Consider the following 11,812-nt stretch of genomic DNA (forward strand, 5'->3'; position numbering starts at 1 on the left):
ATCAAACAGTGGGCATTCAATTATTATCTGTGAATAAAATGGATGAATATTTAAAGTAAGAAAGGAAAGGAAGGGAGGGAGGGAGGAAGGGGGAAGGAGGAAGGGAGGGAGGGGGAGAAACAGATTGGAAATATTGTACATATTCTAGCCCATGCTAATGGCCTAGTTCTCTGAGCAGGTCTACCCTGAGAACAGTTCCTTACCCACATAGTGCTCAGACCTGCAGAGGCCAGACTCCATCCTCAGCAGATTAAACATCACAAACTCCTTGAGATTTGAGAATCATTTTTGGTATCCTAAAGTAAATCATTCTTGGGTCAAAGTAAAAGGGCTGGGTGGAAAAGGGGCTGTTTTTTCACCTCCCTGGCCTACAGAAAATAGGGGGTAATTACAGCAGAGATGCAGCTGTCCCCACTTCTCCCATGGATTTTCTCTTCTCAAAATGCTGGCGCTTCCCTCCCTGGCCTCTTTCAATGGCTCAAACTCTTCGATATCCCAAATAAATCTGAAATCATTCACATTCAGTCAACAAATCTCAATTGAACACTTCTGTGATAGGCACAGGGGATACTGAGATGACTAGGATACTCTAGAGATCCCCAGTCTGGTCATGAAGAAAGTCAGACAATAGAGTGCTACAAGTGTTATTAAGAGATGTATTATGATAAAATAGAGGAGAGGAGGCCTCACTCTTCTTGAGGAGCCTTTTTGTATCCATTATCTACTGCTGTATAACAAACAACCCCCCAAATATTAGTGGCTTAAAACAATAATCATTTTACTTGCAACCAATTTTGTAGGTCAATAATTTGGTCTGCGATCAGTCAGGAAGTTCCTCTGCTGACCTCACGGTAGGTCATTCATGTAGGTTCAGTCAACTGGCAAATCATCTGGGGCTATTTGGTCCGGGAGAGCTCAGTTCAGACAGCTTGTCTCTGCTCCGTGAAGTCTCATGCTCTGGTAGAGTAGCTCAAGAAGCTTCTTCACATGACAGTGAAAAAGTTCAGTAGCAAGAGCGGGCAAGTTCAACATATAAGCGCCTCCCCACCTTTTTTTTTTGGTCGCACTGCGTGGCTTGCAGGATCTTAGTTCCCCGACCGCTGGGGAATTCCCTATAAGCACTTTTCATTGTTCCATTGGCCAAAGCAAGTCACACGGTCAAACCCAAATGAGTGTGCGAGGGGACTACCCATAGGCTGTGATTACAGAGAAATATGGTTCAGTGGGACCATTCAACGTTCCTCAATTTTTTTTCTTAATTTTAAAGGCTTATTTAATTTCTTTTACATAGCTCTACATATAAAGTGCTTAAAAGTTATACACTTTTTTTCTCTTTTCCTTTTTTATTGTTCCTTAACTCCTATGACATCACCCTCTTCCAAATAACCCCAAACAACTTACATATAAAGATAATGATATATATAAAAAGATTCCATATCTTTTTCCATGCTCATCTAACTCATATGTGTGTGTGTGTGTGTGTGTGTGTGTGTGTGTGTGGTCATGTATATGTGTATGGGGATGTTTTGTCATTTTAACACAATGTTTCTCTCATTAAACAAATGTTTCATGTAAATCCCTCTGTGACAACTGCTATAACTCTTGGTCATTTTTCAAATGGATGCACAGTATTCATCATTTATTCAGCCATTCCCCTAGTGTTGGGATCTATTTTGTTTCTAGATTTTTGGCACTGTGATCAATGCTGCAGTAAACATTTCTCTCTGTCTGTCCTTACATATCTGTGTTTTTTATTTCTATGGAACACCTCAGAAGTAAGTACTATATTGTCATTTTATCATCATTACAATATTTTCTGACATCTGGTAATATGTCTTCCTTACTATTGTTTTTCATATATTTCTTGGCCATTTGGGGGAATTTACTCTTCCACATACTCTAAGATTTTATACAATTTAAAAAGACCCGGGGGAATTCCCTGGTGGCCCAGTGGTTAGAATCTGCCTGCCAATGCAGGGGACACGGGTTCGAGCCCTGGTCTGGGAAGCTCCCACATGCCACGGAGCAACTAAGCCCGTGTGCCACAACTACTGAGCCTGCGCTCTAGAGCCTGTGTTCCACAACGAGAAGCCACCGCAATGAGAAGCCCATGCACTGCAACGAAGAGTAGCCCCTGCTCACCGCAACTAGAGAAAGCCCGCGCAGCAACGAAGACCCAATGCAGCCAAAAATAAATAAATGTATAAAAAGACCCGGGCTTCCCTGGTGGCGCAGTGGTTGAGAGTCCGCATGCTGATGCAGGGGACACGGGTTCGTGCCCCGGTCCTGGAAGATCCCACATGCCGCAGAGCGGCTGGGCCCATGAGCCACGGCCGCTGAGCCTGTGCGTCCGGAGCCTGTGCTCCATAACGGGAGAGGCCACAACAGTGAGAGGCCCACATACCGCAAAAAAAAAAAAAGATAAGAATCTGCCTGCCAATGCAAAAGACATGGGTTCGAGCCCTGCTCAGGGAAGATCCCGCATGCCACGGAGCAACTAAGCCCGTGAGCCACAACTACTGAGCCTGCACTCTAGAGCCCGTGAGCCACAGCTACTGAGCCCGCGAGCCACAGCTACTGAGCCCGTGAGCCACAACTACTGAAGCCCGGGCGCCTAGAGCCCGTGCTCTGCAACAAGAGAAGCCACCGCAATAAGAAGCCAGTGCACTGCAACAAAGAGTAGCCCCTGATCGCCACTAGAGAAAAGCCCGCGTGCAGCAACAAAGACCCAAGGCAGCCAAACATATAAATAAATAAATAATTTTTTAAAATAAAAAGGCCCTGTTGGCACTATAACTAAATTAACAATAAATGTATATATTAATCTGGTAGATTTGACAATTTTATGTACTGTCTTCTTACCCCATAGCATGATAATTTTTCCACTTGTTCAGATCTTGTTTTCTGTTCTCCAATATAGTTTTATAGTCTTCTATATATAATTCCTATGCCTTTCTTAAAGTTAAGTTCCTTAAATAAGTTAAACTTATTCCTAAACCTTTTACAGCTTGTGCTATTGTAAAAGGGATATTTCTCCCATTTTTTTCCCCTAAGTGCTTAGCTGGAGAATAAAGCTATTGATTTTGGTGTATGCATCTTGCATCCAGGCATCCTAACAAATTATTTCATTAATGTTAGTTTTGTTTTGTTTTGTTTACTGGCATCCCTTAGGTTTTCTAGGTCTACGAACGGCAAAAAGAGATAGTCCTATCACTTTCCAATGTTTATATCAGTTACTTCCTTTTCTTTGTGTATGTATTAGTGCATTTACTAAAACTTCCCAAGTAATGTTAAATAATAATGTCAATAGTGGGCATTCCCTATCTACTTCCTGATTTTAACTGCAATGGTTTTAGTGTTTTTCCATTTAGGATAGTACTTGCTGTGGGTTTTTCGTAAATAATACACAATTCCTTTTATTCTTCTTTTGCTCGGGGTTTTTGTAACAAATGGCTTCTAGGTTTAATCAATGTATTTTTAGCTTCTACTGATTGGCTTATATGATGCTGTATCCTTTTTTTTTTTTTTTTTAAAGATAAGTTATCAGGGGTTTCCCTGGTGGCGCAGTGGTTAAGATCCGCCTGCCAAGGCAGCAGACACAGGTTCGAGCCCTGGTCCAGGAAGGTCCCACATGCCGCAGAGCAACTAAGCCCACTACTGAGCCCTCGTGCCACAACTACTGAAGCCCACGCGCCTAGAGCCCGTGCTCTGCAACGAGAAGCCACTGCAATGAGAAGCCTGTGCACCGCAACGAAGAGTAGCCCCCGCTCAACGCATCTAGAGAAAGGCCCTGCGCAGCAACGAAGAACCAACGCAGTCAAAAATAAATAAAATAAACAAAAATTTATTAAAAAAAATAAAGATAAGTATCCGATTTTTTTTTTTTTTTTTTTTGCCCCCCTGCCGTCCCCCTGCAGGGGAGGAAAAAAAAGCTACCTATCTTGGGCTTCCCTGGTGGCGCAGTGGTTGAGAGTCTGCCTGCCGATGCAGGGGACACGGATTCGTGCCCGGTCTGGGAGGATCCCACATGTCATGGAGCTGCTAGGCCCGTGAGCCATGGCCGCTGGGCCCGCGCGTCTGGAGCCTGTGTTCCGCAACGGGAGAGGCCACAACAGTGAGAGGCCTACATACCGCAAAAAAAAAAAAAGAAAAAAAGCTACCTATCTTGTTTTTACACAGGCGCACATACATGTGTATTCTTCCAACCCAGTGGTTTTTGACTAGAAGTAATTTTGCCCCCCAAGGGATATCTGGCAATGCCGATACATTTTTTTATTGTCACAACTAGATAGGGGTGTTGTTGGTATCTAGTGGGTGGAGACCAGGGATGCTGCTAAACATCCCAAGCTGCACAGGACAGTCTTTCACAACAAAAAAATTTAGTCCAAAATGTCAATTGCAACAAGGTTGAGAAACCCTGATGTAGCCTATTTATATAGCTTTTAACCACGCTAAATTGCCTCACTGGGCAGCGTCTTCCAGAGGCCGCTCCCTCATCCCCAGGAAAGACTGGAGGAACCGCAGAAGTGACAAGAATCCCGGGACTGTTTTACCTTCCCTTTGCCCCTAATGCTCCTCTCTTTTCTCAGCAGCACCCTGCTTGCCCACCCTACTGGGACGCCTGTCCACAAGAAGGGCAGGAAGCCAGACTTAAAGCCCAAACGGGCTAAAAGCCTGGCCCGAGAAATGGACCGCTCGCCTGCCAAGAGTTCGCGTCTTGCTGCCTAGAGAGAGGAAAGTTTTCTCAAAGTGAGGGCTGGAACAGCATTTCACGCCAAACCAAGAGAAAGACTAGATTCCGGAGGCTCAAAGTTAAAGAAAATCTGATTTGCCGCCACTAGCTTTGCATTTTAAAGGGAAAGGAGGCGAAGGAAGAAGGGGAGGGTCAGCCCCACCGTTTGCACTACCCAGACTCCAGCCGTCCATTGTGGTGGTGGCGAGGCAGCGCCACTGCTCCAGGATTCTGCTCCGAGGACTCGCAGGGGGCGCAGGACCGCGCCGCGTCACCTGGAGCAGCAAAGGGGGCCACCCGGAGCAAGTAAATAACTTTCACGGGCTCCAGTGACCCTGGCGGGCGAGGGATTCCAACTCGGAGGGAATGAAACTTGCTTGACGCTCTTCCGTGTCTTCCTGCTCCGCCGCACGGCCATCCTCTCTGCACCTCGTCTCAGCCTGTGTCCTCCGCGTGGGGTCGGTCCGGAGGCTGCAGGGTCCCCGCCGGAAGGAGCTCAGGGGGTTGCGGTCGGACGGACTGAGGGAGGCCGCTGGCCGGCAGGGGTCGCTGCGCCCCTCAAAGAACCTCGGTCTACCCTGTGTCCTCAGAGAACATGTTAGCTGTGCACTTTGATAAGCCCGGAGGACCAGAAAACCTTTACTTGAAGGAAGTGGCCAAGCCAAGCCCAGGGAAGGGTGAAGTCCTCCTGAAGGTGGCAGCCAGCGCCCTGAACCGGGCGGACTTACTCCAGATACCCAGGGGTCTGGCAGCGGCTGGGACTGGGCGGGACTCCAGGTTCTTCAATAAATATTCACCAGGGTCTTCTCTGGTGGCGCAGTGGCTGAGAGTCCGCCTGCCGATGCAGGTGACACGGGTTCGTGCCCCAGTCCGGGAAGATCCCACATGCCGCGGAGCGGCTACGCCCGTGAGCCACGGCCGCTGAGCCTGCACGTCCGGAGCCTGTGCTCCACAACGGAAGAGGCCACAACAGTGAGAGGCCCGCTTACCGCAAAAATAAATAAATAAATGAAAATAAACATTCACCGAATGAAGGAAAGACCTAAGGCACTACTATTAATGCTCATCATGTGTGCTGGGGGTTCTGAAACTAGAACCACTTAGCCTCCGTTGTTTACACAAAATACAGGGGTGTTTGCACAGCAGAGTCCACCCTGCATCAAACCATTGTCTGCTCAGGTTTGCACAGCAGAGTCCACCCTGCATCAAACCATTGTCTGCTCAGGTTTGCAGATAAGGAGACTGGACGCGCGTGCGCGCTCGCGTGTGTGTGTGTGTGTGTGTGTATGTGTGTGCTCCCGCGCGCAAGTGTTAGACCTTGCTCTATCTCCTTTACTCCTCAGGCAGCCCTGTTCACCATTTGTATTCGACAGATAAAGAAACTGAGGGTCAGAGAGGTTCAGCAATGAGCCCAAGGCCACACACTAATTTATTTATTTTTGGCTGCGTTGGGTCTTCCTTGCTGCGCTCAGGTTTTCTCTAGTTGTGGCCAGTGGGGGCTACTCTTAGTGGCGGTGGGCTGGCTTCTCTTATTGTGGAGCACAGGCTCTAGGCACACGGGCTTCAGTAGTTGTGGCTCGCAGGCTTTAGAGAGCAGGCTCAGTAGTTGTGGCGCACGGGCTTAGCTGCTCCGCGGCATGTGGGATCTTCCCGGACCAGGGCTCAAACCCGTATCCCCTGCATTGGCAGGCGGATTCTTAACCACTGCGCCACCAGGGAAGCCCCCCCAAGGCCACACACTAGTAACCAGGGGAACTGTGACTCAAATTGAGGTCTTTGTCTTAAGGCTCCGAAGTCTGTATTCTTTCCACTCTGAGGGTCCCAGAGCTGGCAGGGGGCAGTACTCTAAGAATTTTCTTCTGACTTCTTTTTGAAGCACTAAACTAGGCCAGCTGCATTTTTTGAATTAAGAAATGTACACCAGGATCACAGGAGGCACTTATTCAAAATAAATAGGACCAGGACCCAGGCATGTGTACTTTGAAAAGGCTCATCAAATCGTTCAGATGCACACTCCTAGTTCATCCCTCTGGTCTCAAGCATCTGTTTGAAGGCTTCTGAGGACTGTGTTGAGCAAGGACAGAGCCTGGCACTTGATATATCAGAACTATCATTAAGGAGTCCACAGTTTGGTTTGCAAGGCAGAAATAGAGACAGAGATGTAGAGAACAAATGTATGGACACCAACGGGGGAAAGCTGCGGGGTGGGGGTGGGGGGTCGGGGGTGTTGGTGTGATGAATTGGGAGATTGGGGTTGACACGTATACACTAATATGTATAAAATAGATAACTAATAAGAATCTGCTGTATAAAAAAATTAATTTAATTAAATTGAAAAGAAAAGGAGTCCATGGTTTTATTCCCAGTCTTGCTATTAATTTGCTTTGCCACCTTGGACGAGGCATTTCCCTGCCCAGGTCTCAGTTTCTTCATTTGTAAAACAAGGGGTTTAGATGAGAGAAATAGCTAAGGACTCTACCAGTTAGACATCCACTGATTATGGGACCTACAGTCTCTTATTTGCATGAAACAAATCACCTCTCCTCTCATTTTTCTTGAATTAAAAAACCTAACTTTAGGGCTTCCCTGGTGGCGCAGTGGTTGAGAGTTCGCCTGCTGATGCAGGGGACACGGGTTCGTGCCCCGGTCCGGGAGGATCCCACATGCCGCGGAGCGGCTGGGCCCGTGAGCCATGGCCGCTGAGCCTGCGCGTCCGGAGCCTGTGCTGCGCAGCGGGAGAGGCCGCGACAGTGAGAGGCCCGCGTACCGCAAAAAAAAAAAAACCACCTAACTTTACCCTGAACTTTGTCTTGAAAAAAAAAAGGGGCTATGGGAAGAGGGCCAGGGACGGTGACACACAGACTTCTGATCATGTTTACTACTTAGTGCACCCTTTCTCTGCAGAGACAAGGCCAGTATGCCCCACTCCCAGGAGCCAGCAACATTTGGGGACTCAAGGCATCTGGACACGTGGCAGAGCAGGGGCCTGGCTGCCAGGGACACTGAAAGATTGGGGACCCAGCCATAGTTCTGCTGCCTAGCGGGGGCCAGCATGTCACTGTCCCCGAAGGGCTCCTCATGCCCATCCCGGCAGGACTGACCATGCCCCAGGCTGCCGCCATCCCAGAGGCCTGGCTCACCGCCTCCCAGCTGTTACACCTCTTGGGTAAGGACCACCTCACCCTACCTCATGCTTACTCTATACAGCATGGTTCAATTGCTTCATGACTCAGCCACCTCAGAACCCAGCAGTCCTGCAGGGCAGCTTTGATCTGGCCACTGAGCCACACCCAACCCCAGCACCTCAGCCTACTGTACCATCAGTAGTATCAGGTCCTCATACTGTGCAGCAATACTGAGGCTGAAAATTATGGTTAGCACATAGAAAACCTGGAAAGTGCTGGATGAAAGGCCTGTGCACATCTTCACACGGTAAGCCCAGCAGTAGTCCCAGCTTCTCAGTCAGGCTAAGCTTCTCTCTGGGAGCCCTAGCACAGCAGAAGGAGCCATTCAATCAACTCTTTAATTCCTCCCCAATCCCACTGAGGCCAGCAAAGAGCTTACGTGAGGGCCCCTGGCTTTGGGGAACTCAGTGTAACTGGCAAGACAACCACAGTGTTTGGAAGGGTGGTCCTGTCTCTAACTACAACAGAAGCTCAAGATGGGAAAAGTTGGTGTGGGCAAAGGGGGTCCAAGAAGGCTTTCTGGAACAGAAGGCCTTGAAGGGTGGTAGAGCTGTGATGGACAGATGGCATACCAACCAAGGTGGCCTAAGAGGGTCAAGGTGAGATCAGCTGCTTCACTCAGAAGTGAAGGATGACAACTGTAATTTATGAAAGATGAGACTGGGACTAGATTGTGGTGGCCTTGAATGGCAGGCTATTTGGACTTGACACGAAAGCCAATCAAGAACCACTTGACATTTTGAGGAGAAAGTGACATAATGGAAGCTCCATTTCAGGAGGAGCCTGGTGGCTGTGTGTGGCGCCTGGATTTGTGAGACCAGCTGGAGGCCAGTTTCAGACTGTAGACAGGCTGGCTTCAGGTAGTGACAGCGGGAATGGCGGTTATTCTTACTCATTCAGGTATAGGTCAGCGATATGTTTTGTTATTATTTCACAGGTAGAACAGAGATTATGGATGTGGCTGCTAATAACTGTTTCCAAAAGTTGTTTCCCACTTTGACCACAGGCAGTAAAACAAAAAGTCAATATGTTCTCTCAAAACAGCCAGAGATTTGCATTTGGTGGTCCCAGGGCCAGGTGATCATGGTAGAACAAGCCTATGTGGAGAATGTGTAGCAGTTGCAAAGCAAAGAAAATGGTTCCTGTACTTTCTGTCGCAGGAAATGTTCAGGCTGGAGACTCTGTGCTAATCCATGCAGGAGCAAGTGGTGTGGGCACAGCTGCCATCCAACTTACCCGGATGGCTGGAGCTGTTCCTCTGGTCACAGCTGGCTCCCAGCACAGGCTTCAAATGGCAGAAACGCTTGAAGCAGCTGCTGGATTCAATTACAAAGAAGAGGATTTTTCGGAAGCAACACTGAAATTCAGCAAAGGTAAATAAAGCTTCTGCAATTCAGCAGGAGTTTCAGAGATGATTAAATAAAATCCTCACCAGCCTCAGAGTTGCCTCTGGATCTGTCTTCCCTCTGCTAAAAGCACAACTACCCAGGCCAAATTCTAGTACTCTGGTGTTTGACCACTGGAGACAGGCAGGCAGTATTTAGGACTAAGATGATTTTCCTGTGCATTCTTGTAAGTGATATGATTCATATGCTTTTTAGAAAGTGGATAATCACACAGGTTGGCCTGGAATTATTCAGGACCTCTTTTTCCCAACCAGCCACTCTGCAGTGAATTAACAGGAGGCATGGAGCAGAAACCAGTTTGGAGCTGGTCAGAGTAGGCTTGGGTAGGTAGCTCCCTAAGTGGGTGAGTAGATGTGTATGCCTCTATATTCTGAAACTGAATCTGCATATATTTGGCTCATCCCCTTCCATTGTTCCACATGAGTCAAAAAGGAGAGATGAAAACAAAGCTAGCAAGGCCATGATTCAGGCAACCCAGCTCAGACACTTGATAACTTAGATATGGACTAGCCTGTCCTGTAGCCTGGGGTGGATCTCCCCTATTCCCCTGGGTGCCAGTGGGTTCTCTACTTACATGGAAGTCAGGGGAAATACCAGATCATGGTGCTGCCCCATTTCCTTCCTGCTGTGGCAGGGATCATAAAATATGATCATGTATAATATCACACATGTTAATAGAGTTCAGCCAACTAAACTCCATTTACAACCATGTTTCTATAAGCAATGTTCTGCATTCCAACCTACAGATTTACTGCTTGCACTTGTATTTATATATACCCACATTTCCACAAATATACCATGTAATCTTATTTCGCACCAAGCTTTCTGTGTCTGACTAGCATCACATATCTGTGTTTCATGTGAAAGGCGCTGGAGTCAATCTTATTCTAGGCTGCATAGGCGGCTCCTACTGGGAGAAAAATGTCAACTGCCTGGCTCTTGATCGTCGCTGGATTCTCTATGGTCTGACGGGAGGTGCTGACATCAGTGGGCCTCTGTTTTCAAAGATACTCTTTAAAAGAGGAAGTCTGATCACCAGTCTGCTAAGATCTAGGGACAAAAAGGTGAGTGATGGGTGAAAAGAAAATGTGATTTAACTATTATCCATAAAAGTGTGATTCATTCACATAATCCTGAGAAAGTAAGATCATATATTAAGTTAGAGAGCCTATGTATTAATAGAAACCTGCCCCTCTTGTGTATAAATAGGTAACCTAATTTCACAGAACTAATTAAAATTGGTTGATAAAGGCCTCAACATCTTGGAAAGAGGGTAATGTATTATGTAAACTTTATAACAATGAACAAAGCATTGACCATATTAGGAAATACTACTAATAGTTCCAAGACTTTGTTTTCAAAGGCAGAACTGTTCTCAGTGTGCTAAGAAAGCCTCTTAGGTAAGTAAGGTTAGTAAGCTTCTACCTTTAACAGATTATACATTCATGAAATCTTTTCTGTGTGGCATTCCAGCAGGTGCCAGCTTTGGGAGTTTCGTAACAGGGTTTCACAACTGCTGGGGGGATAGCAGAGGTTAAGCATCCCTTTTGAATTGAACTTATATTAAGTCCTGTCTGTGGCTGCCTCCTGCTTGAAGTCTTTATTTAAAAACAGCCCTTCAGCTTTCAGTGACACTAATATTTTCTCCAAGCTTTGGTCTTTATCTGGGACAGAACAGAGCTTACAAATCTAGGGACATGCACATACATGCTGGTAGTGAAGGGATTACATACCCTTGTGTGACTTTTCAGATGTGTACAAGTTTCAGAGAAAGCAGAAAGACTAAGCAGGGTGGGGAGTGGTAAGGTAAGGCCTCTGTCCAGGCTGATGGTCTCCTTTTCCTTATCTTAGTACAAACAGATGCTGGTGAAGGCTTTCACAGAACAAATTTTGCCCCACTTCTCCACGGGGAACCCTCAAAGTTTACTGCCGGTTCTGGACGGAGTCTACCCCATAAATGAAATCCAAGAAGCCCATGCGTACATGGAGACTAACAAGAATGTGGGCAAAATCGTCCTGGAGCTGCCCCAGTGAAGGAGGAGGGGCAGTACAGGACAAGGCTACCTCAGGTCTTCCAAGAGCAAACTTGGAGAAAATTCACAGTACTCAGGCGACCGGGTGCTACACCAGGCTCGCCTGTAATCCCCTATTCCTCTCCCAGCCTCAAATGATCAGTGCAAAGCCGGTCTAAGGAAATAAAGAGTGGACTTGAAGAGTGGCGCGTGGACTGTGGCCGTCAGGGTGGGGGTGAGGTGGGAGTCGGGACTGGCATCGCCGAGGAGATTACAGAAGAGGCCCGGTCAACTGATGCTGAACTTTGGGGGCTGAGCCAGCGCCAGGGGTTCTGGGTACGGAGTACAGCGTCGGCCAGACCCAATCAGCCAGAACCCTGCAGGCTCGTCTTAGTGCACCGTCAGGGGCCCAGGCACACCCACGCGTCCCCCGCACAGCAGCGCGCGACCCGCAGGCCCGGACCCCACTGTAGTCCC

General features: G+C 47.6%; 1 protein-coding gene across 1 annotated transcript; it reads left to right on the forward strand.

Moving 5' to 3' along the window:
• The first annotated feature begins 5,327 nt into the window (after window positions 1-5,327).
• Window positions 5,328-11,357, forward strand: TP53I3 (tumor protein p53 inducible protein 3). Its single transcript, XM_065891473.1, is given in 5 exon segments — window positions 5,328-5,459; window positions 7,631-7,898; window positions 9,078-9,290; window positions 10,191-10,387; window positions 11,175-11,357. Coding segments are annotated over 5 exon segments (993 nt in total).
• Window positions 11,358-11,812: the final 455 nt, after the last annotated feature.

Source organism: Phocoena phocoena, chromosome 14, assembly GCF_963924675.1.
Source record: "Phocoena phocoena chromosome 14, mPhoPho1.1, whole genome shotgun sequence".
NCBI classification, from domain to species: domain Eukaryota; kingdom Metazoa; phylum Chordata; class Mammalia; order Artiodactyla; family Phocoenidae; genus Phocoena; species Phocoena phocoena.